General features: G+C 44.1%; 1 protein-coding gene across 4 annotated transcripts in view; it reads right to left on the bottom strand.

The window, feature by feature from the left end:
• Positions 1-814: 814 nt before the first annotated feature.
• LRRC27 (leucine rich repeat containing 27) overlaps positions 815-25,219 on the bottom strand; it is a 62,595-nt gene continuing 38,190 nt past the window's right edge. For 2 of the 4 annotated variants that reach the window (XM_072629117.1, XM_072629119.1), the window contains 5 exons: positions 20,087-20,260; positions 16,827-16,923; positions 4,350-4,450; positions 3,060-3,186; positions 815-1,174 (listed from right to left, as the gene is read on the bottom strand). In XM_072629117.1, coding sequence (XP_072485218.1) covers positions 1,040-1,174; positions 3,060-3,186; positions 4,350-4,450; positions 16,827-16,923; positions 20,087-20,260 — 634 coding nt within the window. In that variant the 3' untranslated portion in view covers positions 815-1,039. The remainder of the gene's footprint in view (positions 1,175-3,059; positions 3,187-4,349; positions 4,451-16,826; positions 16,924-20,086; positions 20,261-25,219) is intronic. The other 2 variants (XM_072629118.1, XM_072629120.1) reach the window with 1 other exon arrangement.

The raw sequence follows: 25,219 nt of genomic DNA, 5'->3' as shown, positions 1-25,219 counted from the left end.
TGAGAGGGATGAGGGGAGACACTGATCTCAATACTATTGACCACCCTTCACTTTGAGATCATGGAACACATTTTCCATGTGACTAGAGGTTTCCCTGGCTACACATTCAGTAGTAGATTCTTGAACATAAGTGCAGAATTTTACAGACTCAGTGCCACGCAGTTGGTGTCTGTCTCTTCTACAGTATTCCCACTATGATGTGCCATCTTGGCAAGGAGGTGACCCTGGTTCTTGAAGGCCATGCAGCTGGAAGGAACCCAAGCTCTGACAGGTCCTACCACATCAATTTAGTGAGCCACATCCCTTGAAAGGTTGGAAAGCAGGAGATTACTTCCCCCCACCTCCATCAACTCATGAACTACTTCCTAAGGCACAGAGAGTTGTTATCTATGTTAGGGGATAGAGTGTTCCCACTAAAGAGTTCCTGGAATTACTGATTCTACATACATCATTCAAGAGTGTCAAGGTCATCCAGTTTATAGGATCTCCATTCCTACTTTGTGCCACCCTCACCACTAGTGCTTGCCTCTGAGGGCTCATTTGTAAGAGCACCTGGCTCATACTTGCAAAGACCTACCTTCTTCTCCTCTGCCAGTCCTGAATTCTGGAGCTTCTTGCCCATTCTCTAGGATTCTTTAGAGGCCACCAAAAGTCATCCAGTACTGAAATCAGGGACCAAGGGCATAATTCATCTGGAACAAAACTCTTAAACTAACTGGGAACAAGAGATGATTTCTTTAATAGCTTACTTTACCCTGATTAGGTTGCTGTGAAATTTGTTCATGGAAATGATAAATGCATGGGTCATGGACAGTACAGTATATCACTTATTTTAATGCAGTGAAAACATTTTACAGCCTTTGAAAAAGCAATATTGAAAAAAAGTGCTGTCAGCTGACTGTGCAATAAATAATGACTCCTTATTTGAATATTTCTCTACCAAGAAAAAATGAACTCAACAGTTTCACATTGGAAGCCGCTCCAGTGACAGGGAGGGAGGTAATGGCATCAGTAGTTTTGGTTAAAACCTCCCAGATACCTAAAATTTCATGTTAAAGAATATATTCTGGGGCCGTGCCATGGGCAGCTGAAGATTCATGTCTCCCGTGAAAGCAGTGAAGCGGTATTCTTGGTTCAGATATCGCCTGTGTACGTCATCATGCAGCTTTTTGGCCTGTGGGGGTGGGGTAGACAGAAAGCAAATGTCAGTTGATCAGGAAACATTTGTCAGGCACCTGCTGTGTGCCAGGACTTGTGCTAAGTATGGGCTAAGGACACAAAAGACAGGAGCTGCCCTGCCCTCAGTGGGCTCCTATTCTGGTGGAGGACACCTACGTTCAGACGCCTATGTTCAGACAAGGTATAGAGAGGACAAATTGGAGATGATCAGCGGAGAGAAGATTTGAGCAGGGCTTCCTGGAAATGCTGGGATTTTTTTTGGAAGGTCAGTTGTTGGAGTGCGTGGGGGAAGGGCAGCCAGAGAGAATGCCCAAAGCTGAGAGATGGACATGGCCTGGAGGCTGGAGTCACTGGATGGAAGGACACATGGTTAGGAGGAAGGTGAAAAGACTGGAAAGGTAGGAGGGGGCTGGGTTATGGAGGGCCTTGAATGTCAGAAGGTTTTCTGTCTGGTCCTGGAAGTGAAAGAGAGTCAGTGGAGTTTTTTGAGTAAGGGTGTGCCTGGTCAAATTTGAGAGCTGAGTGGAGGATAGATGGAGTGGTCTCAGAGTGAAGGAATTCCTGGACAGTGGCTCTTGTGAAATGCCAATGTCCCTTCCATCTTGTTCCCTTCACCCCTCTACAGCGCTCTGCAGTCTCCTACCTCTGACTTCAGAGACAGCCCCCTCTCCCATATTTATTTAATGGGCCCCTTTGCTCTCATCTCCCCTGGGAAGGCACCCTACAACTTCGGCTGCGCCATTCCCTACTCTAGTCTCCTCTGCTGCCCAGCTCCTGCCTTGGCCTCCCTTCCTGCTCTGTTGCCCCTCAACCTCCTGGAGACTGTACTAGGTGGTCAAGGATGAGCCCTTTCAACTAGACAAGTCCAGAACTGAGCCTTCTATCTTCCCACTAAGGCCAGCTCCCTTCCCTGATTTTCTTTCTTTCTTTGGTCACCTAATGGCCAATCCCTCACATCACTGGAAACTGCTTCACCCTTCAGTTGGGTGCTGATGGATATTCCTTCAAGATATCCCTTCCCTTTCATGCCCACTGCCACTGCTCACTGACACTCAGGTCTTATCCCCTAAGTACTAGCTTCTGGCTACCTCTCTGAACCCACGTGATATGTCTCCACTAACCTGACATTCATTTTCATAAACTGATATTTTCCCCAGGCCAATCCCATGTGCCAACCTTTCAAGGGTGTTTCACTGACCACTCTACCAGGCCCTCCAGGAACTACCTCACCCATTCTTTCTAGGGGAAGCAGCTGACATGGAGAAGGTCTCAATCATGCCCCTACCTACCCCTGATCTGCTATGCCAGGGAACTCAAAAAAATGGCCTCTCTCGGTAAGCTGAGTTTCCTTCCTCCCAATGGGAGAGTACCTTCACTCTGCATTGTTCAGTAAAGATTAGTCTATGTATACTCTCTCTGATTTCTGTTTTGTTTATTTGCTATTCACTATGTGGATTCATTGTGGAACTGGTATCTGGTGCAGAGACTCAAGGCTCAGATACACAGCATGGGGCCCTCCTTTCCCATTAAGGAGTAGTGATCGGGCAGAGCTCACACCTAGAATTTCCTCCCCTAGATGAAGACTATTTAAGGGAGTAGACAGACAGAATTGTAGCCTCTCTCTGAAGAGAGCCTCAGGATCCAACCTCCTTCAGGGGAAAAGGAAGGGTGGTAGAGACCACACTGCTTTCATGACACCCACCTCATCCCCCTCGAATCTAGAAAGGCTTCCTGCCGCCAACACCTCATGAGTCAGTGCAAGACCTCATTAGGCTTTGGGGAACTGCTCGGAGACACTGTCTGGGGAGGAAAAAGGCTTAGCAATGTGGGCTGAGGCACAGAGAGCAGGGTAGCTCCTCGCAGGGCCAAATGATACGCACAACCTCAAAGTCGTGGGCAGCTTTCTGGATCTCCTCCTGCGGTGTCCCCCTGGCTTTTTTCCTTCTTTCACGTAAGGTCTCCATGTGATGCCTTATACGCTCTTCTACCTCCCTGTCTTTGGAGGCTCTGAGAAGACACAAGGTTAAGGCCATCTTTAGCTGTGTCATTTCTCTTGGGAAACATCCTGATGGATGGGAAAGACTAGTTTCTGACTGTGTAACAAGAGTGAGCTAATAAACTGGGTCCCTGAGCACACAACGTTTGCATCCTTGGACAGGGGTTACAGACACTGACCACTGACTGTTAAATCCAGCGCCTGATGGCCAGATTCCTCAATGTACAGCCACAGGGCATTAAAGATGGACAGGGAAGATGGTCAGGGCACAGCCTGACACTGGCAATAGTACCAGGGATCCCCCTGCTCCCTACCTTCAGATCCAACCCTGGGCCCAGTTCCTTGTCTGTCTGTGTGGACGACTACCCATACTACGCCATTGTAGACCAGATAAATCCAAGGCAGTTCTATGGGTTTGTTCCTGGGCTCTCTTAGGCCAATCTCTCAGCAAGGAGAGGCATTGCTTGACAGCACACTGCCCCTACCAACCACCTGTGAAAAGGATGATGCACTGGGCAGATACCCTGTGCAAAGCTCAAGTCTGGCCTGATGAGCCATGTTCTCTCTCTGACTACCTCAGTCCAGACATCTTGGACTGTCCCAATTCCCTAGGCAGGGGAAGAGTCATTCAGGCAGCATCCAGCTCTACCAGGTAATCAACAATAGACAGTCTCCCTTACACTTCTCAGTCAATTGAGTGACTATGGAAAGTGATTCCTGCCCTGCCAGGGAACACTAGGCTCCCTTCCTTGGGATAGAAAGGAGTAACCCAGCACAGAGCCAAAGACAGATTCCTGGTGCTCTCCAAGCTGACGGTGCCTCCTCTTTGGGTTGCCTCTAGAGCCTGGATCCTGGAGAAGGCCATGTCATGGTATGTGTGTGCACATGGGGGAGAGTCTTCATTAAACCCAGGAACATTTAGTGAGTACCACCTGTGGAGTGCCTGTGCTAAGTGCTGGGGGAGGCAGGAAGCTCAGCTAAAGCCCATGCATGGCTTTGCACACAGTAGGTGCTTAATTTGTGCTAAAGTGAATAGACCAGGTGAGAAAAATGGCTTCTATTTCAAAGTACCCAAACATCAACAGTGCCTCCAAACTGCTGTTTCCTTTTCCATGTCCATTATGAGGAGGCCAGAGAATTCCCTGGACACTGGGCCCCTAGAGAAGTGACCGACCTGAGCTTGTCTTGCTCTTGTGTCAGTTTCAACCGGATCGGCTTCTTTTTTTCATTATTCTCATCCACTGGCTCAGTTGCAAACGGTGCTTTTTCTAATACCTGCAAAATCCAACAGTAAGCAACTTATCAATTTTGTGGATAAAACATCGCTCACACTGGCTGATTTGGCCTGGACACCAATCTCCTGCTTCATTAGCCTGGAGACAACGACCAGCTTTTAACCACACACAGATTTTCCTACGCTTGCTGGCCTGTCCACACAAGCAATATTATGTTTACCTTTAGATAATAAAAGTGAGCTTGCGGTTTCTTTTAGCACCAATCTCCCTAGGCCAGTTTCCTTATCTGAAAAATGACAGGAGGGTTGGATTGGATGGGCTCTAAGATCCTTTTGATCTCTAAATTTTGAGGTTAGGGGTGGAATAGACCTGATTTTGATCAGGAAGATGAGCTCAAATGCAGCCCCAGACACTCACTAGCTGTGTGACCCTGGGGAAATCACATAACCCTGCTTGCCTCAGTTTCCTTAGCTGTAAAATGGGGATCATGATAGCCCCTACCTCCCAGGATGTCATGAGGATCAAATGAGATAATGATTGTAATATGCTCACACAAGCACAGTGCCTGGCAACTGCAAGCATTATATATAAAGATTAAGTCTAGAATCCCTATGATACTATGAAATTTAAGATGGTCTATGTAATACTCAGAGGTCAGTCTAAAGGGAGAATTCTTGCCATCTAATAACTCCAAAAACAACAACAGCAACAAAAACTCAACTGGTTGTGTAACACGAATTTTCTTTTTCCTACATTTAATTTTTAATAATATTTGATTCCCACTACTGACTAGAGAAATGCAAATCAAAACAGCTCTGAGGTACCACATCACAACTATCAGATTGGTTAACATGACAAAACAGGAAAATGACAAATGTTGGAAATGTGGGAAAACTGGAACACTAATGTATTGTTGGTGGAATTATGAAATGATCCAACTATTCTGGGGAGCAATTTGGGACTATGCCCAAAGAGCTATAAAACTGCATGCCCTTTGACTCAGCAATACCACTTCTAGTTCTCTATTACAAAAAGATCATACAACAGGAAAATGACATGTACAAAAATATTTATAGCAGCTCTTTTCTGTGATGGTGAAAAATTGGAAATTGATGGATGGCCATCAGTTCAGGAATGGCTGAACATGTGGCATATGAATGTAATGTAATACTACTGTGCTAAAAGAAAGGATGAGCAAGTGGACTTCAGAAAAACCTGGAAAGACATATGATCTGAGGCTGAGTGAAGTGAGCAGAACCAGGATAACACTGTATACAGTAACAGTCACGCTGTGCAATAATTGACTTTGACAGACTTAGCTTTTCTCAGCAATGCAAGGATCTAAGACAATTCTAAAAGACTCATGATGGAAAATGCTGTCTACATCCAGAAAAAGAACTTTGGAGTCTGAATACAGATGGAAGCAGACTATTTGCTCTCCCTTTCTTTTCTTGTTTTGTTTCTTCTTTCTTCTGATTCCTCTCATTAGTTCTAATTCTTCTTTACATCATGACTTAATGTGAAAATGTTTAATATGAATGCGTAAGCAGAGCCTATATCAGATTGCATGCCATCTTGGGGAGAAAGGAGAAAGAGGAAGAAAAATATTTTAAAACTCAAAATCTTATGGAAGGGAATGTTGAAAACTAAAAAAAATAAATTTTAAAAATAATATTTGATTCCTCCCAATTGTATGCAAAACAATTTTTAGCATTCTTTTTTTTTTTTTAGTTTTGAGTTCCTATTTTATCCTTCCCTCCCTCCCCTATTCACTCTTTGAGATGGTAAGTAATCCAATATAGGTTATACAAATAGGTGCGCAATCATGTACGTTGTTTACATATTAGTCATTTTGTGGAAGAAAACCTGTGGGGGGGGAGGGAGGGAGGGAGGGAGGGAGAGAGAGAGAGAGAGGGAGAGAGAGAGAGAGAGAGAGAGAGAGAGAGAGAAATAGTATACTTAAGTCTGTAAAGATGTCATCAATTCTTTTTTGTGGAGGCAGACAACATTTTTCATCATGAGACCTTTGGACTTTTCTTGGATCATTGTATTGCTGAGAATAGAAAATCAGTCACAGTTGATCATCATACAAGATTGTTGTTACTATTATAAGACTGCTGTGTACAGTGTTCTGGTTCTGTTTCCCTCACTCAGCATCAGTTCATATAAGTCTTTTCAGGTTTTTCTGAAGTCTGTCTGCTCATCATTTCTTATAGCACAGTAGTATTCCATTACATTCATATACCACAACTTGTTCAGCCATTCTCCAATTAATGGGCATCCCCTCAATTTCCAATCCTTAGCCAGTACAAATACTTTTGAAGAAATAGGTTCTTTTTCCTTTTTTATGACCTCTTTGGGATATAGACCTATTGGTACTGCTGGATCAAAGGGTATGCACATTTTTATGGCCCTGTGGGCATAGTTCCAAATTGTTCTCCAGAATGGTTAGATTTCACAACTCCACCACCAGTGCATTAGTGTTCCAATTTTTCCCACATCCCCTCCAACATTTATCATTTTTCTTTTCTGTCATATTAGCCAATCTGATCAGTGGGAGGTGGTACATTAGAGCTATTTTGATTTGCATCTCTCTTATCAATAGTGATTTAGAGCATTTTTTCATATGACTATAGAGTGCTTTAATTTCTTCCTCTGAAAACTGCCTGTTCATATTCTTTGACCATTTATCAACTGGAGAATGATTGCATTCTTGTACATTTGACTCAGTTCTCTATATATGAGAAGGCCTTTATCAGAAATACTTTTTGTAAACTTCTTCCCCCTTCTCCCATTTTATGTTTTCCTTCTAATTTTGGTTGTATTATGTAAAAACTCTGTATAAAATTTAAGATATCTATTTTACATTTTTAATGCTCTATCTTGTTTGGTCCTAAATTCTTCCCTTACCCACAGATCTCATGGGTAAAATATTCCATGATCCCCTAATTTACTTATAGTATCACTCTTTACATATCTTCATGTAAACATTTTGACCTAATTTTGATACACAGTGTGAGATTTTGGTTTATATTTCATTTCTGCCACGCGTTTTCCAATTCTCCCAGAAGTTTTTTTTTCAAGGAATGAGTTTTCACACAAAAAGCCTGGATCTTTGGGATTATCAAAAATTAAATTAATATGGCCTTTTGCTATAATGTATTGTGTACCTAATCTATTCCACTGATCCACCACCTTATTTCCTAGCTAGTAACAGATAGTTTTGATGATAGCTGCTTTATAATACAGTTTGAGATCTGGTACTGCTAAGTCACATTTCTTCATATATATATTTTTTCTTATTAATTTCCTTGATATTTTGGACCTTTTGTTTTTCCAGATGAATTTCGTTATTTTTTCCTAGTTCTTTATAAAGTAGGTTTTGGTAGTTTTATTAGTATGGCACTGAATAAGTAGAATTGTAATTTTATTATAGTGGCTTGACGTACCCATGAGCAATGAATGTTTTTCCAGTTCTTTAGATCTTACTTTATCTGTGTGAAAACTGTTTTGTGTTTATATAGTTCCTGGGTTTTTCTTGGCAGGTAGATCCCCAAGAATTTTATATTGTTTACAATTATTTAAAATGGAATTTCTCTATCTTTCTGCTCGATTTTGTTGGTAATAATAGAAATGCTGATGATTTATATGGGTTTATTCATATCTTGAAATTTTGCTGAAGTTGTTAATTATTTCAACTGGTTTTTTGGTTGATTCTCTAGAATTCTCTAAGTACACCCTCATTTCATTCGCAAAGAGCGATAGTTTCGTTTCCTCATTGCATATTCTAATTCCTTCAATTTCTTTTTCTTCTCTTATTACTATAACTAGCAAGAAATAAGAATTTTCCAATTAAACTTTTATAAGCTTTTGCAGTTAAACACTTGTATTTGTTGTTGAGAATAGCTAAAATGACAAATCAGATTTCTTTGAATGACGACCCATCCACATCAGCGTGAGAACTTTACAAGAGAGGCACCAGAGCCTGATGGATCAGGGAGGGTTTTGTTGTTGCTCCAGTTATTCAGCATTTTTAACATACAACTTTAAAAATGTTTAGTAACATAGCTATGAAACCCAAATCCTGCAAACACAGAAATCACCAGGCTCCTGTGACTTTTCTTTTTTTAGTGATGTCCACTTTGCTATAGAGATGATGGAATTTCATCACAGGATGGATCTACAGCCTTTTCGTGCCAGGGGCCTGAAGCCCCCCCAGCTTGCTGACATGCCCTCTCCCCTCTGGGGGTGGGTTGGGACTTGAGCTAACATGGAGCCCAGCAGGAAAATGACTAGGCTGGTTTGGCTGCTGGTGCAACTCTGGTGCAATAACATGACCTGACATTCCAGGGCACAACTGCCCAGTGGTGACCCCACAAAAATCCTTGACTATTCCAAGAGAAATCCCTCTCAACAGAGATCAGACAATTTCTTTTAGTTAGAAAAGGAAGCATTAGACAATGTTTGAGACTGGCTGACACCCCCCCTTGTCTGGGACAAAGACATTTCTATGCTGCTCTGAACAAATAAACTTCGGAAAACCGGGAGGAAGAGTCCCTGAGAGTTCATGGACTCTACAATAAGAGTCCATCTTTCTCTGGTTAATTGGTCCCATGTCCATTAAAGTTCAGCCTTGGATTTCTGAGGCTTTTGTCAGTGACACAAGCAACATGACCAGGAAAAGTTCCCTTGCAGAAAGTGGGATCTGAGCTGAGACCTGAAGGGAGTCAGGGAAGCCAGGAGAAGGAGAAGCAGAGATGGGAGTCTTCCAGGTATGGGGGATGGCCAGAGAGAGTGCCGAGAGCCAAGAAATGCAGGGTCTTGTTCATGGAGCAGCCAGGTTGGCGTAGCTGGATGAAAGAAAATAAGGTGTTAAGAAGCCTGGGAATGGAGGAGGGGGCTGGGTCATGAAGGACTTTGAATGCCAAACAGAGCACTTTGTATTTGCTCCTGGAGGTGATGGGAAGCCTTTGGAGTTTACAGAATGTGTGTGTGTGTGTGTGTGTGTGTGTGTGTGTGTGTGTGTGTGCGTGTATGTGTGTGTGAGTGACTTGGGCGGCTGAGTGCAGAACAGACTGGAATGGAGACGTGAGGCAGGGAGGATAACCAGAAGGTGAACCCCAGGGTCTGGAGAGCTGCATGGTCAGCTTCTTGGCCCTTGGTCTTTACAACTGCCTTGCTGTCTTCCATGTCACAAGGGTTGAGATGGGCAAGTCAATTCTGTTAACCCTCTTGGTGCCTGAGACACCCTCCTATGTGTTCCACAAATCTGGCCCATCTTTCTGGGGCTGGCTCATCGGCCCCTCTTGGTTCCTTTCATGCCCCTGGCAGCCAGGGCTAGAGCCATGCCAATGTTCTGTAAGCTTTATTACATTTCATGGAATTTGACTCAGCAATACTGAAGAGGCAGGAAGAGCCTAGTGGCCTTGAAAGAAGCAGAACGTCCCTCTCTTTTTTACACTTCTAAGTGGAAGACCCAGCTCTAGCTGAGGGATGTTTCTACTCTTAAGGTTGATTTCATCTTGGGACTCACTGTCTCCCCACCAGCAGACTCTTCTTCCAGACTTCCCAGTTTCAGTTCACAAAATCATAGAATTTAACATCTGCCAGGGACCTCAGAGGCCATGTGATCCACTTCATTAAAGAAAGGATGCCCAGTGTCACATGAACAACAAATGATCATGCTGATTCTGTCGGGAGGCCTCCAAGGACCTACAAAGGAAGCTCGGCCCACTTTGGGACAGCACTCACTGGGAGTGAGTTTCCCAACATAAAGACTAGTTCGCTTCTTCTTAGCTTCCATCCATTGGTTCTGGTTCTGGAGCCAAATGGGAAATTTCCAATCCTCCCTGCACATGGCCACCTTTCAAGTACTTGAAGGCAGATATTATGTCCCACATCAGGGCCTCAAGACCTTCCCAATTCTGGTCACTCTCCTCTGGACATTGTCAAGCTTCTCAATGACCTTCTCAGAGCTGGCACCCAGAGCTGAACACAGCACCCCTTACACAATGTCCTTAGACCTGGCACCCTCTGCAGAAGAGATGTCATGAGGACTGATCATCACCTCCATATGCACTGGAGATCTGCCTCTCTGAAGACAGCCCAGGATTGCAGCTGCCTCATCCTGAGCTTAGAATCAGTTCTTTTTCTGAATGACCACTCCTCACATTACTTCAAAAGTGATTTTTTGCACCTGAGTGCAAGATTTTTATTACTAATGTCATTTTTTACTAATTATTTATTACTAATGTCATTTTCCTAGCCTCAGCCTGCTGCTCTATCCTGTCAAGATCCTTTTAGATGCTGTCATCTGATGTGTTAGTGGTCTTTCCCTCCCAGCTTTGTATCATCTCTCTATCCCTTTATCTAGGGCATTGATAAGTGTTATTAAGCAGCCCATTGCCAAACATGCGCATCTGCCCCTGCAGATCTCCTTCTATAAACAACTGAGTCTGACTATGCCAACTGTATGACTGCCTAGTCCACATCTCCACAAAATGAGAGAAATTTACTAAAAGCTTTTGGCTAATATCCAGGTAAGCTCTATCAAAGGCATTTCCCTTGTCTGCTAGCTTAGGCATCTGATCAAAAAAGAAAATGTGGTTGATCTGTCTTGACCTGTTCTTGATAAAACCATGCTGGCTTTTTGTCACCAGCCATGGCTCTATCTCAGTTTTCCTTGAGAACTGGCATCAAGCTCACCGGCCTAGTATCTGCAGATTGTTTTCTTCCATTTTTTGAAAATGGGGGCACTTGTCCTCCTCAGGTCATGGAGCCCCTCTCCTATTTTCATGTTCTTTCCCAAGTAACTGCTAGCGTACCAGTGACCACATCTGCCAATTCTTTCAGGACCCAAAAATGCAGTCCATTCAGGGCAGGTGACTCACATGCAAAAAGGCCTCTTACATTCTCCATTAGTCCTTTTCATTTTGTCATTTCTAATTTAAAGGCCATGTTTCTAGACAGATGAGAGGACCGAATCAAGACTTCAGCAGCAGCAGCATCTCAACTGTCCTGCTTCCTTGCACCACCCCCCAACCCAAGCAGAAGTCCCACCCCTTCACTGAACCTCCTTTTCCTCCTAATATAGCCAACAACAAAACTCAACCCTACCATTCTGTTATCCACGATGTGCTTCCCTTGCTGTTTCTGCTCCTCTGAGTCCTATTTTTACAGGACCCTGCCATGCTCTAAGCCATCTTCTGTGATGTAGTCTCACTTCCATCTTCTGCTCACTTCTTTTTAAAATCTAGGCTGATTGTGGAGTTCTTGGTCCCTTTAGACCAATCCCATTTTTCTTCTTTCACTGGAATTCTTTCCTTTTGTGTCTTCAGAATGCACCCAGGAACATCTCCCACCCCTGATAGGTCAACTTTCCCTGATGTGTTTTAGTACATGGGATTCCTTCTATTTCCCTGAAACCTACTGAAAGTGACTTTCCCCAGATCTGGAGCATGTATCGCATTATGCCCAGACATGCTCTCCTTCTCCATCACAAACTCAAGGAGGGGAGTGATCACACTCCCTCCCTCATTTTCCTGATCTCCCTGAGTTTTAAAAAGGGTTCCGGTGAGATATTTTCCACCTCTGCCCATTCAAGCTGGGTAGTGACCCCGAGAGCGCCCTGTGGACTCCCAACTGGCACAGAGGCATCTTTGAGCTGGGACTCTATGGAAGGCAGAACCATGGAGGATTCCAGGAGCATCATATCAACAAGCAGTTATTAAACATATGGGTGTGCCAAGCCCTGTGCTCAGTGCTAGGAAGATGATACAAGCAGAAGGAAAGACAAGCCCAGTCTAAGGAGATTAAATTCTAACAGGGGAAAACACTGCATAAAAGGGAGATGAAGAGGGCAGGATGGAGTCAAGTCAAGGGAGAGATTGCAGAGAGACTTGGTGAGAATCAGGAGTCCAGTCTGAAGAGGGATGAAGACCCAGATGTCTGGGCTTCCTCCTTGAGATGGAGATTCTGGGAAGAACCAGGTGAGGGGGAGGACCTTCCTCGGTGAGATGTGCAGGCGGGCTGGGCTTCTAGGGTCTTGTGCAGCGAGGCCAGGAAAGGCAGATAAATGCAGACTCTGAGCCTTCCAAGGGGGTGCTGGGTGCCTCAGACCAGAGACCAGCAAGGGAAGACTTCTCTTGGCAACACTGTGTCCTCTCTCCTTGGTTGAACAGAGATGTTTGAACTCATTCCTACCCTAGCAGCTCCTTTTCCCTTGGGCATCCTTGGTCCCTTCTAGTCTGACCTCCCCAACTTCTGTTTGATGTTTTGCTTAAATGGGTCTACTTGTTGTGTTGGATCATGTCTGACTCTTCATGACTCCACTTGGGAGTTTCTTGGCAGAGATATTGGAGGGGTTGGCTATTTCACAGATGAGAAAACTGAGGCAGAGAAGGTTAAGTGACTTGCCCAGGATCACACAGCTAGACAGTGCCAGAGGTTAGATTTGAACTTAGGAAGTTGTGTCTTCCAGACTCTCAGCCCGGTGCTCTATTCACTGCAGTGTCATCTCACTGCCCTCTGGGTTTACTTACCATCTGCTCCTTAGGATCGTCTCCTGTATAACCAAAATTTAGTGAGAGGAAGCTAGGTTGGAAATATTACACTAGTAATAGGAGCTAAATGTTACTACCATGGCTAGAGTTCTCCATCTGGATGGCCCATAGGCCTCACAAATTCATGTTGAAAGCTGAAGCCACAAACCCTCCCCCCTCTGCAGTTCTGGCAGAGACTGCATCAAGTCTAAGCCTGTTCTCTCTAGAGATCAAGGTAGTATAGAGGAGTTTGCCTTCCAGGGGCTAGAGGAAAGGAAAATGTCCTTTCTTCCATTTTTCCTCTATCTTTGAAGTAAATATCCTTTTGTAAACTCTTAACTAATGTTAATGGTTAGAAACTAGTCGCTGAGTTGAATGGGAGGGGAACAGACCCAGAACAGGCATTTGAGCTGAAGAGAAAGACTCGGGATCTCTCAGGGGCACCGCTAGAACCCCAAAGGGGAGATGGAGCTGGTCTGTGCCAGAGAGTTCATGGAGCACTTGGACATCTACTCCCCACACCTTGGGCACAAGTGAGTTAGGGAAGGGAATCTGGCCATGGAGGAACATACTCACTTGGTTCTGGGAAACAGATGTCAAAGGGATCAGGAGGGTGCTTTGACATGTAATTTCACAGAGGAATTGAGGGTTAAGGTCCAACTCCAGGAGGGTGAATGAGGAGGAAAAAAGAGAGTTATCTAAAAAGTTTGCAGGGAGTGCCCTCCTGCCTAGTCCTTCTCTGGACCTTTGAAATCTGTTTCCCCAAATTGCTGTTACTGTGTCCAATGTTCTCCTGGTTCTGCTCACTTTACTTTGTATCAGTTCATGTCAGTCTTCCCAGGCTTTTCTGAAACCATCTCCTTCATCATTCCTCACATACTTAGCACAGCTCATCACCCAACTGATGAGCATCCTTTGGTTTTCAATTCTTTGCCACCACACACAGAGCTACCATTAATGCTTTTGTATCAATAGGTCCTTTTCCTTTTCTCTCTTTGGGATACAGACCTAGGGGTGGCATTGTGGGTCAAAAAGTGTATTCACAGTTTGACAGCCTTTGGCCACAGTCCCAAGAATGCTTGAATCAGTTCACAACTCCATCAAGCATATATTAGTGTCCCTAACACCCAGAAGCAATGGCATAAGGAACAGAAACACTGGAGAAAGGCAGCTTCTAGACCCCTGAGGCTTCCAGACCTAGGGCCTGTGGATTCCCCTTTTAGTCACATGTTCTCTCCCTAAGGATCTTGTGTGTCAAAGGGGAGTATGTGGCCCCAGTTAGGGAGGATGCTTCTGTTACAGCTGACCTTGCTACACCTGCTTAGGAAATACTCTTTTCAAAAACTGATGAACTCTAACAGTCAGTGTGGAATGCATAACCAAAGGCTTTGAATCAATAGCACTAGAAATCCTCCAGGCCTTCAGGATCAGTCTTGGGATCCTAAGGGAGCAGCTTCTGGCCACCCTCTGGTGACCCAGTCATCTGACACAAGTAGGAGCTGGGGTGGGGCTTGTCGGGTTAGTGGGAGGCTGACTGTGGCAGGGTGTCAGGGCCAGGCTGAGGAGAGCTCTCAAGTCTTACATTCAGGGGACTGGCAGAAGCTGAAAGTGTCCATTGCTCAGGATCTGAATGAGTACAATCTGTCATACGCCAGAGGTAGTTTCATTCCACAGTGACAGAGAAGAGAAAGCCAAGCAGAGCTGTCATCTTTAACTACCCTCCTGTTACAAGGAACACAGCAGATATCACATGTGGGACACAAATGGTGTTTCCTTTCTTTTACTTGGGAAGAGAGAGAAGCCCGATGAGCCCATCAATCCATGAGTTCAAGAAGTGGAGGCTGGTGGGAAAGCCCTGACCCAGACCAACAGGAGAGAAGTCCATTAGTTTTGTGTTTCCTCTAACTCACACCTATTGGGAGCCTAAGATGCTGGAGCTACAGATTAAGCAAATATGCTCCCCTACAGGAGATAAATCCCAGTGGCTGGGAGGGGAGGAATCAGTCCAAGCTTCCAGGCCCATATACTGTGGCTATGGTGAGGAAGGGAGGACAGCTTCCTTAAAGCACTTTTAAAGAAAAGAAAGCAAAGACCCCTTAAGTGATCTTTACCTGTGAAGTTCCCTCAGACTTTCCTATTTGGGCAAAGGTCGGAAGATTTCATCAGCTCTGCTGACAGCATGTGATAAAATTCTAACGTGCTGCAGTCTGACCAACTCGCAACACAAATGGGGAAACTTACTAGTTTGTTTATATTAAAGAGTGAGTCTTTACCTAAGATTATTTGATCAGCAGTTATGAAAATGATGAAATTGTATCTGTTCCTGGTCTCTATCAAAGTTAGATCTTTGAGCCAATTTAGTACCAATAGACCTTAGATTCAAAGATTCCAGTCTTACGTTAGGGGCAGGATTAGGAATCAGAGACTAACCTGAAACATCTCTGGGCTCATTTTCCAAGTCAGGCCCACACAGATTCTTTTTAAGATTCTCCCTGTCCAGATCAGATACCAGAGTTTAAACCAAGATAGAAACAACAAGTGGTTTGTAAAAATGAAACTCTGAAGTTTCAGGTGAATTATGGATTCCTAATTTGATGATCTTCTTATGGTTCTGATGTTAACAGAACCAGAACCATGAAGTTTGAGCTAGTTTTCACCACATGAACTAGTTAGTTATCGGAAGGCCAGATTCAGGAGGTTGTACCAAATTGAGTTGAGTCTAATTACTGGTAGATTTTAGCAGATTTACTTTGGAATCTCCGCAAGTGACCTGAAACCATAGAAGCCAACCTTCCAGCCGAAGCCCCTTCAGAACTTCCCTGAGGACGAGCCCTGTTCCAGAACATCCAAGGGAAGGTATTTCTAGGGACCAGACAACTACCTGAGACATGTGAGACTCAAGATAAATGTGTTGAATAAATGAACACTGGGGTGGGTTACCAGGCTATAGGAGATGATGTTATTGAATACTGATGATCATTATTGTATTACTTTGACTTTTTGTTTCAGGGTATATATGTTTGCTGAGTTTTCTTGGTTACATTGGTGACATACAAATCTCTTCTCTCCAGACAGTCCATGGTGAAAGCTCTAAGCAGTCTGATCTGCAGCCTGTCAGCCAGGTCTATCTCCTTAGGGGATACAGGAGATTATTACTCTTCTTGTACTCTTTGTGTCTCTCATACTACCTCTGATGCCCCTTATGATAGTCTACCTTTTTGTCCTGAAATCTCAGATAAAACATTTAATTAAATAAGTGATCTTGGGGATTGGGAAGAACAGGATCAAAGTGGGGAATGTTACATCAAAAATGAGCACTAATGACTCCATTTTTGTCTTTTACCCATGATTTTGTGAAGTTTCAAACTCCATGTAAGTGACCTGATTTTGGAGATTGCACAATTTATTTGCCCTCTCCACTGTCACCAGGCCAGAAGAACACCTCACCTGAATGTCTCCTGATCCCTTGAACCAATAAGAAACCAAGTGTTTTAATCCCTATATCCTATTTTTAATTCCCTCCAAATTGTATGTTAAATGTGAGAAACCAAACTTCTGGGTCCGTGGCCCTGGTTTGTTTTGCAATTAATCATATGCATTGCCAAAAAAAATTGTTTTCTGGTGAAACTCAGTTTCTTTTTCTTTTTTCCCCCCACTATAATAGTGGGTAACCTGAAAACTCAGGTGTCCCTGATTCTGGGTCCAGCGCACTATCCCCTGAGCCACCTGGCTTCCTCAGATAGGAACAATGAAGTTTAGGGAGATGAGCTGATTGACCTGGGATCACTGGTGAAAGTGGGAATCCAGTCCCAGTCTCTTGACTTCTACCCCTAACTGACCTATCTTCCCTAGTACTCCTCAGACCTAAGCACATACCATATCCTTTGGTAGATGCTGTGTATTCATGAGGATCTCCTTCTCTTTCTTCATTATTTCAGCTTGCTCACGCCATTTCTGGAGCATTTTTTTATCTCTAGAAAAAACAAATGGCATTTTCGATGACAAGTCATCTAAATTAAATTAACGTTATGGAAGAATTTTCCTTTGGCATGTTTAAAGCCTGATAATGTTCAGTCATGTTTGACTGTTTATGATCCCATTTGGAGTTTTCTTGGTAAAGATAGTGAAGTGGTTTGCCATTTCCTTCTCCAGCTCATTTTACAGATGAGGAAACTGAGGCAAATACTGAGGTGACTTGCCCAGGGTCACATGACTAGTAAGTGTCTGAGGCCAGACTGGAACTCTGGAAGATGAGTCCTTCTGACTCCAGGCCTGGAGATCTTTCCACTATACCACCTAGTTAGCTGTTTATCATTATAAACATTATTACTACTACTGCTGTCATTTCAAACTGAAATCATTCTACTGACCTTGAGGATAAACTCCTTTGATGCTGTGAACCTCAGTTTCTAACTTTAAGAATGAAGGGGTTGAGGCAGATGACCTCAATGATCCATTTTAGCTCTCAGTCCTCAGATCCGAACTTGGATCAGCCCCATGGCCCTTACTAAGGGGCTCTGTTCCTTGGCCTTGTTCCTAACCCTTCACTGTGCCGGGCAAGAAAGCCTAAAGTCTCCTACCATCCATGACTCATAAGACGAGATGGAAGATCTTTCTTGTCTCAGAGCCAAAAATAATGAAGTATCAAGATGAGGGCCTAGTAGTGTCATAGAAGGCATTAAAATAAAGGTTTGTTCAATTGAATGGAAATGAATTAATTATATGCTGCAAAAGTGAAACGAACAAAAGTTGTTTCAGAGGTGAAATCAACCAGAGATGCTTCAGAATTAAAATCAACAAAAGTTGTTTCAGAGGTAAAATCAACCAGAGATGCTGTAGAAGTGAAATCAACCAGAGTTGTTACAGAAGTGAAATCAACCAGAAGTTGATACAGAAGTCAAGTCAACAAAAGTTGTTTCAGAGGTGAAATCAACCAGAGATGCTGCTGATGTGAAATGAACAAAAATTGTTGCAGAAGTGAAATCAACCAGAGATGCAGTACAAGTGAAATCCATAAGAGATGTTGCACATGTGAAATTGACAGTCTTTGGCACCATACTAGATTGGGTGGTGGAGCCCTTCCCAATTATAAGGAAGATAAGAGTTTGGGGGAAGGTGAGAAGACAATGAACTCGGGGAAAAGCATAGCATTCAGCATAGAGCAGTGGAGGATTAAAACCAGTTTAAAAAACAAACGACCTTGATTTCTACAGTTCTGGGTGTGTTTATATAAATGGTAGACATTTCACTTGAGGTAGAAGAAGCAGTTGGATTGTACAAGGTGTCTCTTTCTTCTGGAGGTGAGAAAATTATGAAAACACTGGGACTGATTCACAAGGAATATGATGGGGAGGGCAAACGCTGAGGGCATGGGGAAAACCTCCCACCTAATGAATGCTTATCAGTGCTGAAAAAGACAGCTGGAGCACAGTTCAAGATGACATCCCTCCTTTCACATCCATACTTAATCTTTATGAGAGTCACCTACTCTTGAGCCCAGGGCATCTTGAATGGGTAGCAGCAGGCCTTGAGAAAGTACAATAGGTCACATCTTCCCCACATCAAAACTGATGGAAATAAGGTATAGACTTATCATTCACTAAATGTGGAAAAGCATTTGATTTAGAGGAAGAAGGCACCCTGCAAGGCTCTCATCCAACAACATGGCTCCTGTGTACACTTAAAATTATTTAAGATTGAGAGATTGGACATCACAAATATTCCTGATCATAAAATTGGGTAAGGCAAGGCATGAAGTAGGAAGAGGTGTGAGGCAGGGGCTGCCTTTTATCTTTTTTTGGGTGCCCAGCACTTCCTGATTAACTGATGGGCCAGCTGGATGGAGATGATCCAATGTAAAGCCCAGGTTTAAAAGGGATGTTCTGTGTATGGTGAAGTCTTACAGATGCTCCTGTTTATGGATGACCTTGTACTGAACACTGCAGAGCCTGCTGCGGATCAAGCTCCAGAAGACAGCAGAATCTCCTGGAAGAGATCTCTAACCATCCTAGAGTTTAGCCTCACCACCTTGGGATGCTGTCTGGAGGCAAAGTGGTACAGTAGGAAGACCACTGACTCAGGAGTCAGAAGGCCTGACCTCTGACATGTTGAAGGTAGAAATCACACTCAAGAGAAGAAAAGCAGTTGGACTGTACTAGGGGGTCTCCCTTCTGGAGGTTAGAAAATCATGACAGCATGAAACTGATTCACAAGAAATATGATGGAGTGGAAGATGCTTCTCTGTGCTGAAAAAGGCTGAGAACTGCTGAGAACACGGTCCATGACTGACGTCCCTACTTTTCCATCCATATCTAATCTTTATGAGAGCTTCAATTTGCTCATCTATAAAATCAAAGAGTGGACTCTTGATGAAGGATTCCATGACCCATGTGGGAAGGCCTTTGTGGATAAAGAACGTTCGCTACCAAGACTATCCCAGGCATTTAGATGCAGCATAAACTGGTGATGGAGCTGGTCTTTCCATAAGAACATCTGAGTCTGTGGACTCAATACTGAACAGGAAGAGGAGAACCCATTGAAGGCTGCCACCCTCCCCAAAATGTTCAACTCCTTCAAAGACCCTAAGCTTCTGGAAACAAAGGCCCATTTTAAAAAGCCAATCGTCTTCCAGAGCTGCTATCTGGCTACAAACCATAGGACTCAACAGTCTTCAAAGAATGGAAAATCAACCTGGCATGGAGGAGCATGGGGAGATACAGAGTGAGGGCCAGCAGGCTGCAACATAAAACTCCCTGAAGAACCTTCTAGAACTACAGGAATAAAGGATGTCATTAGGGACATTATGATAGTAAAAGAAGTTAGTCCCAGAGAGAGTGTGAGGGAGAAATGTACCCTTATGATGTCAGAAGAAAGAAAGAAGCCATCAAGGCAATGGGCACACCTCCTGAGATAAACCCATGGGAGGGCAGGGATAAAAGTCCCATGGGATGGGCAGGTAGGGACAGGTCACCATGGGCCTCACTGAAGACATGAGACTGGATATCACTGGACAACCCTCACTGCCATCATCATCAGTAGCAGCAGTAGCATCAGCATCCTAGCCCCCACACTACTGAAGTCAGTAACAGGAGTGGCGAGGGCCTCCTTGTCACATGCTCTTGCATCAATGGCCTTACCTTTTCCGTTGTTCTATTAAAGCTTGTTTCTCTTTTAGCTCCTTGAGGGCAGCTACTCGCCTTTCTTCTTCTTTCTTGGTTTGAACTACTGTGTCATAGGATGAAATTTCAGGAAACATGCTCTTGAATGAAGAGATTTTCTTTCTAGAATTATATGGTTTCTTCAGTGGAATCCTTAACAAAAAATTAGTAATGATTGATCACTCATGGTGAAAAGAGACATGGCATTATACAATAAATAACTAAATATTTTAAACCAAGGCCCATGGATTGGTTCCACATTAAAATGATATTGACTACTAAGGATTGTAGTTAACTGACAGAAATCTATACTATTAATCTGCAATATTTTTTTTAAATTATGAAATTCTGGAACTTTAGCAAGTAAGCAGGAATCCAAATGGCTAATACGACTAAATGGCAGTGATTTTAAGACAACCTTCAAGGAAATATTCCTCTACATGTTATTTCTAAGAAAACTCACAGCATCAGTGGGATGGGATAAAAGCTTTGAAATTAAGGCTATATGGTTAAAACACATGATCTTGTTACAACAGGTAAGGACCCAATCCCTTTGCTGGCACCTAATAGCTAATACCAGCATTCTTCTAAGATTGGGAGTGAGTTCAGAAGGCACTGGCCTGTTACAAGCTTGTGATATGCTGGCCCCTGGCCCCTTGGGCTCAGGCCCAAGGTCAAGTCAGTGCAGCCACAGACCCCTTGGCTGGCAATACCCTATGGGCCTCTGAAGAACATGTTTGTAGGCACTGGGGGAACAGCTGATGAACAGGGAGAGATTGAAGAGAAAAGAGAATGAGGATGGGGGGCAGAGCAGAGCACCACAGATGTCTCTGATGCTAAAGCTGGGCTGGAACTGTCACACATCTGCAATCAGAATACATGGAGAAGGAAAATCAAGATTGACTATGGGAACAAGGACTGGATGCTGGGGCCAAAGACAAGGTGAGGTCAGGCCCAGGGTCATGCCAGGGAGGTGCTTAAAGGGAGCTGATGGGATGACTGTGTCATCAAACCAAGGAGAGCTTTGAGTTCTCTCTGTCCCTCAGGGGTGCCTGCATCAAAGGTCAGGGAAGCCTGCAGGACCTTGGCACAGTTCTTATGTGAAGATCTGGATTCAATGCAGGGCCAGGAAAGGCTCAAGCTAAGGTGTGCACCTCAATGCTAGTAACAAAGCCTTGTTTTTGAAAAGAATAATCAAACCTATCCTAAGGCTGTCCAACAAAAAAGACCCATCTCCATCCAGATAGTCAGATTGTCACCTTGCCCAGTCGCCCAGAACTGGAAACAAGGTTGCCACTCTCTGATCAGGGGATGGCTCAACAAGTCATGACACAGGATTGTAGCTGCATCGTCATACACGTGCCCTAAGAGATGATAAGCAGAGTCAGAAAGACACTAGACACAACCAAAAAATGGTGATCAATGGTGGGTGGGGCTCTGGTTTCACCACAATTGCTGATGATATCCTTAACTAGCTGAGTACACTCTTCTACCAGATTAATCAGCCTGAGGCATCAGTCTGTAGTTGCCCCCCCAAAGCCTGGGATGACCAGGACTAACAACACTGGGCAGAGAGAGTCTCAACCCAAAGAGTTTTAGTTAAGTAGCGAAGCTGGTTGTCCATTCTTGAAAAGAACCAAAATGATAGCACTATGTTGGGATCAAGGTACCGGGTGTTCCACTGTGGCTGATCAGACCATTAAGAGCTCTGAATGTTCTTCCATAGATGAGGCATAAACAGTCCTTGTGACCTTTAGGGGTGGAGTCTCTAAATCTGTACATCTCACATTTCTTTTGAGCAACTTCAGTTCTGCTTTGTGCATAGAGCACAGCCCCTTCTCTTAGGTGAGCACACCATGCTGGGTGGTCCTGTGCCAGTATCTCCCATCTCACACAATCTACTCCAGAGTTCTTCAGAGAGACCTTGAGAGTGTCCTTGTATTGTTTCTTCTAACCATCATGTGAGTGCTTACCCTGTGTGAGTTCTCCATAAAATAGCCCTTTTAGCAAAGCTTACATTTTGCATTCAAACAACATGGCCAGCCCATCAGAGTTGTGCTCTCTGAAGCAGAGTTTGAATGCTTAGTAGTTTAGTTAGAGTAAGGACCTCAGTGTCTGGTACCTTATTTGCCAGGTGATCTTCAGGATCTTCCTAAGACAGTTCAAATGGAAGTGATTCAGTTTCCTGTTATGGTGCTAGTAGACTGTCCATGTTTCACAGGCATACAACAATGAGGTGAGCACAATGGCTCTGTAGATTTTCAGTTTAGTAGTCAGTCTAAAGCACTTCTCCAATACTTTCTTTCAGAACCTCCCAAACACTGAGCTAGGTCTGTCAATGTGCACATCAATCTCATTATCAATGTGTACATCCCTGAAAATAGGTCTGGGACCTACTGTTGGCCAATCAATGAGAGTCAGAGTGATTTGCGTTTAAGGCATGGTCCTTAAGAAAGAAATATAGCAATAAATGCCAAGATATCTTTCAAGGTTTCAGCAATCAAAATTTACATTCCTCTGGGCCTCTAGAGTACCTGCAGGTAAAGGTATTATATATACTCTATGTGGACAGAAGGAAGGGAAGAAAAAAAAAGAAAGGAAGGAAGATTGGCTCAGAATGAATGTAAAGAACAATTGTTTCCATTTTATTTAGAAACCTTGAGGGTCTACCCCTCTCAGATTGATTTTTTTTTTTGACTAGGTAAAAGAGGTCATTTTCTGCCTCATTTCTTACCTAACCTTAATCACTGAATGGGCGATGGCTCAGTCAAACTGAGACCCATTAAAGACCTTAGCTTAGACCAAGATCTACCACTGCATCCTGGGCCATCTCCAGTCATCCTGATCTATATCTGGCCACTGGACCCAGATGGCTCTGGAGGAGAAAGTGAGGCTGGTGATTTTGCACAGCCTTGCCTTACTTAAATCCATTTCACTTGCATGTCCTGGCATCACTGCTCTCATGTCATGGTCCTCTTCCAGAAGGAAGGACAGGCAACAACAATGGTAAACAAAGGTAAGCAAACATATTCATAGCATCCACATTTTCACATTTGCTGTAACCACTGGTTCCACACATGGATGGTGCAGTGCTGGCTGATGGAGAACCTCTGTTTCCTTGATGTCAATTGTGGGGCCAGATTAGTCCCAGCAGCAGGGTTATCAATCCATGCTTTGTTGCACCTGTGCTGAGCAAAGTAACCCAACAGCTCTCCCTCTGTTTTAGGTTTGGCTAGCAGATTTCTCAAGTGAAATAATTTTCCATAAGCACAGCAACTGGCCTTGGTGCCATGTGGATGCCCTTTGAAGGCCTCTGCCAACAATGCTGAAAACATCCTGCTGAGTGTGAGGAGCTAGGGCAGCTTTGGGAACCCAGCCCAGTGATGACGTCTGGCAGCTACACCACATCTGGATACGGTGTGGCAGGACCAAGCCTGTGTAGGAAGAGAGCTAAGTTTCGAGGTTAGGCCACTGAGGGGAGATGTTGTGCATCTTTTCTTGCTCATCTATTAAGTAAATTTCCTTTTATAAACAATTAACTCTTAAGTGGTTAAATGAAACTGGGGTGCTAATTATTGGGTCCCTAAAAGGGGCAACATCACTTAAGTCAATGGCAGGAGGGGAAAATGGCTCCCCAAGTCTGTCCAGGGTGCATGAGGAGATGCCTCAGTGCTGACCCTGAGCAAGCAGGGACAGAACCTACCCCTTAGCTTGCTTCGTTTCACTAGTCCATTCAGGAATCCACACTGACACTTAGCCAAAGAGTCTTATTCTCAGGGGAGGGCCTCGAGTCCCTTCCAGCCCCCTCTTCTGGCTCCTTTCCCCTCACCGAGCAGCCAAGAAGCCACAAAAGAATGAGATGTGGTTTTGTGATGTGGATTAATGCATGGTTTGTTTGGCTGGATCATGCCTATTGGTTACATGGGTTTTGCTTTTCTTTTCATGGGGAGGGGAATGGGAGAGAAAACTGATTTTTGTTCCTTGAAAAAACAAATTTTTTTTTTTTTTTGCAAGGCAATCAGGGTGACTTGTCCAGGGTCACACACCTAGTGTGTCTGAGGCCAGATTTAAACTCAGGTCCTCCAGACTTCAGAGCCCCCTCACAGCTCCAAAAACCAATTAAAAAATGTAAGCTAGGCAGTCTTCTTGTGCTGTTAGCCATTGGGGAAGCTCCTCTCATCCTCAGTGGGAAGGTCATCATTTCTAAAACTCGCCTCCAAATCCTTCTTCACCACTCACCCCTTCACTGGCCTGGAATCTCCTCACGTTGCTTAGACTTATTTATCCAACACAAAGATCCTTTGCTGTTCAGGATTGGCCTCTTTATGAATTCCCTTCCTCCCCTATCTCCCTTTTGAAATAAGACTATTTGTCACCTCTCTCCGGACAGCTCCATTAAACAAACTAATTTAAATGAGCACAACAAGATTTATCATAGATTTAGAGCTGGAACATATGGCTTGGCCCAAGCCCCTCACTTTGTTGATAAGGAAATGGAGGCTTGATGTCACAGAGGGAATTGCCCATGTCTCTGAACATCTGTGGACCTTGTGAGCAATCCCACCGAAGTAGCACACAATCACTCACTTATTTCATGTGTTAGTATTATCTCCCTAACTCCCTAACTCCCTAACTACTGAGCACAGGGACCCTGCACAGTCTAAACCCTGGGCCAGCTTGCTAATGGACCACTATTGCAAGAACTCAGGAATGTTCTTGGGGAAGGATACCCATCCCTCTGCACCACTGGTGAGAAGCCTGGTGCACCTGAGCATGACTGGCCTCAGCCAGGCACTCTCTGGATGAGAAACAGGCCACCTTCTCTTTGGATCAGCACTGGAAACTTTTCCAGCAGAGGAGCACTGGTCAGACCTGCCCCTGACTAGCATCCTCTTCAAGAGCTCTTGGTCAGTGCCACAACAGTTGGCAGGGTTGCAGTGTGGCAGTCAATGACCCAAGAAGGCACAAAAGGCAAGGCAGCCTTGGGCGCCATGTGGTACGTGGTTAGTATGTGGTCTTCAAGGACAGTGAGAAAAAGGCAAGAGAATGTTGGAGATGGATGGAGTAAGGCAGGAGCAGAGACTTAATTCTGGATAATGGGCCCCCAGGTCA

This window comes from Notamacropus eugenii, chromosome 1, assembly GCF_028372415.1.
Source record: "Notamacropus eugenii isolate mMacEug1 chromosome 1, mMacEug1.pri_v2, whole genome shotgun sequence".
Lineage (NCBI taxonomy): Eukaryota > Metazoa > Chordata > Mammalia > Diprotodontia > Macropodidae > Notamacropus > Notamacropus eugenii.
This window is presented reverse-complemented; position numbering and strand designations above follow the sequence as displayed.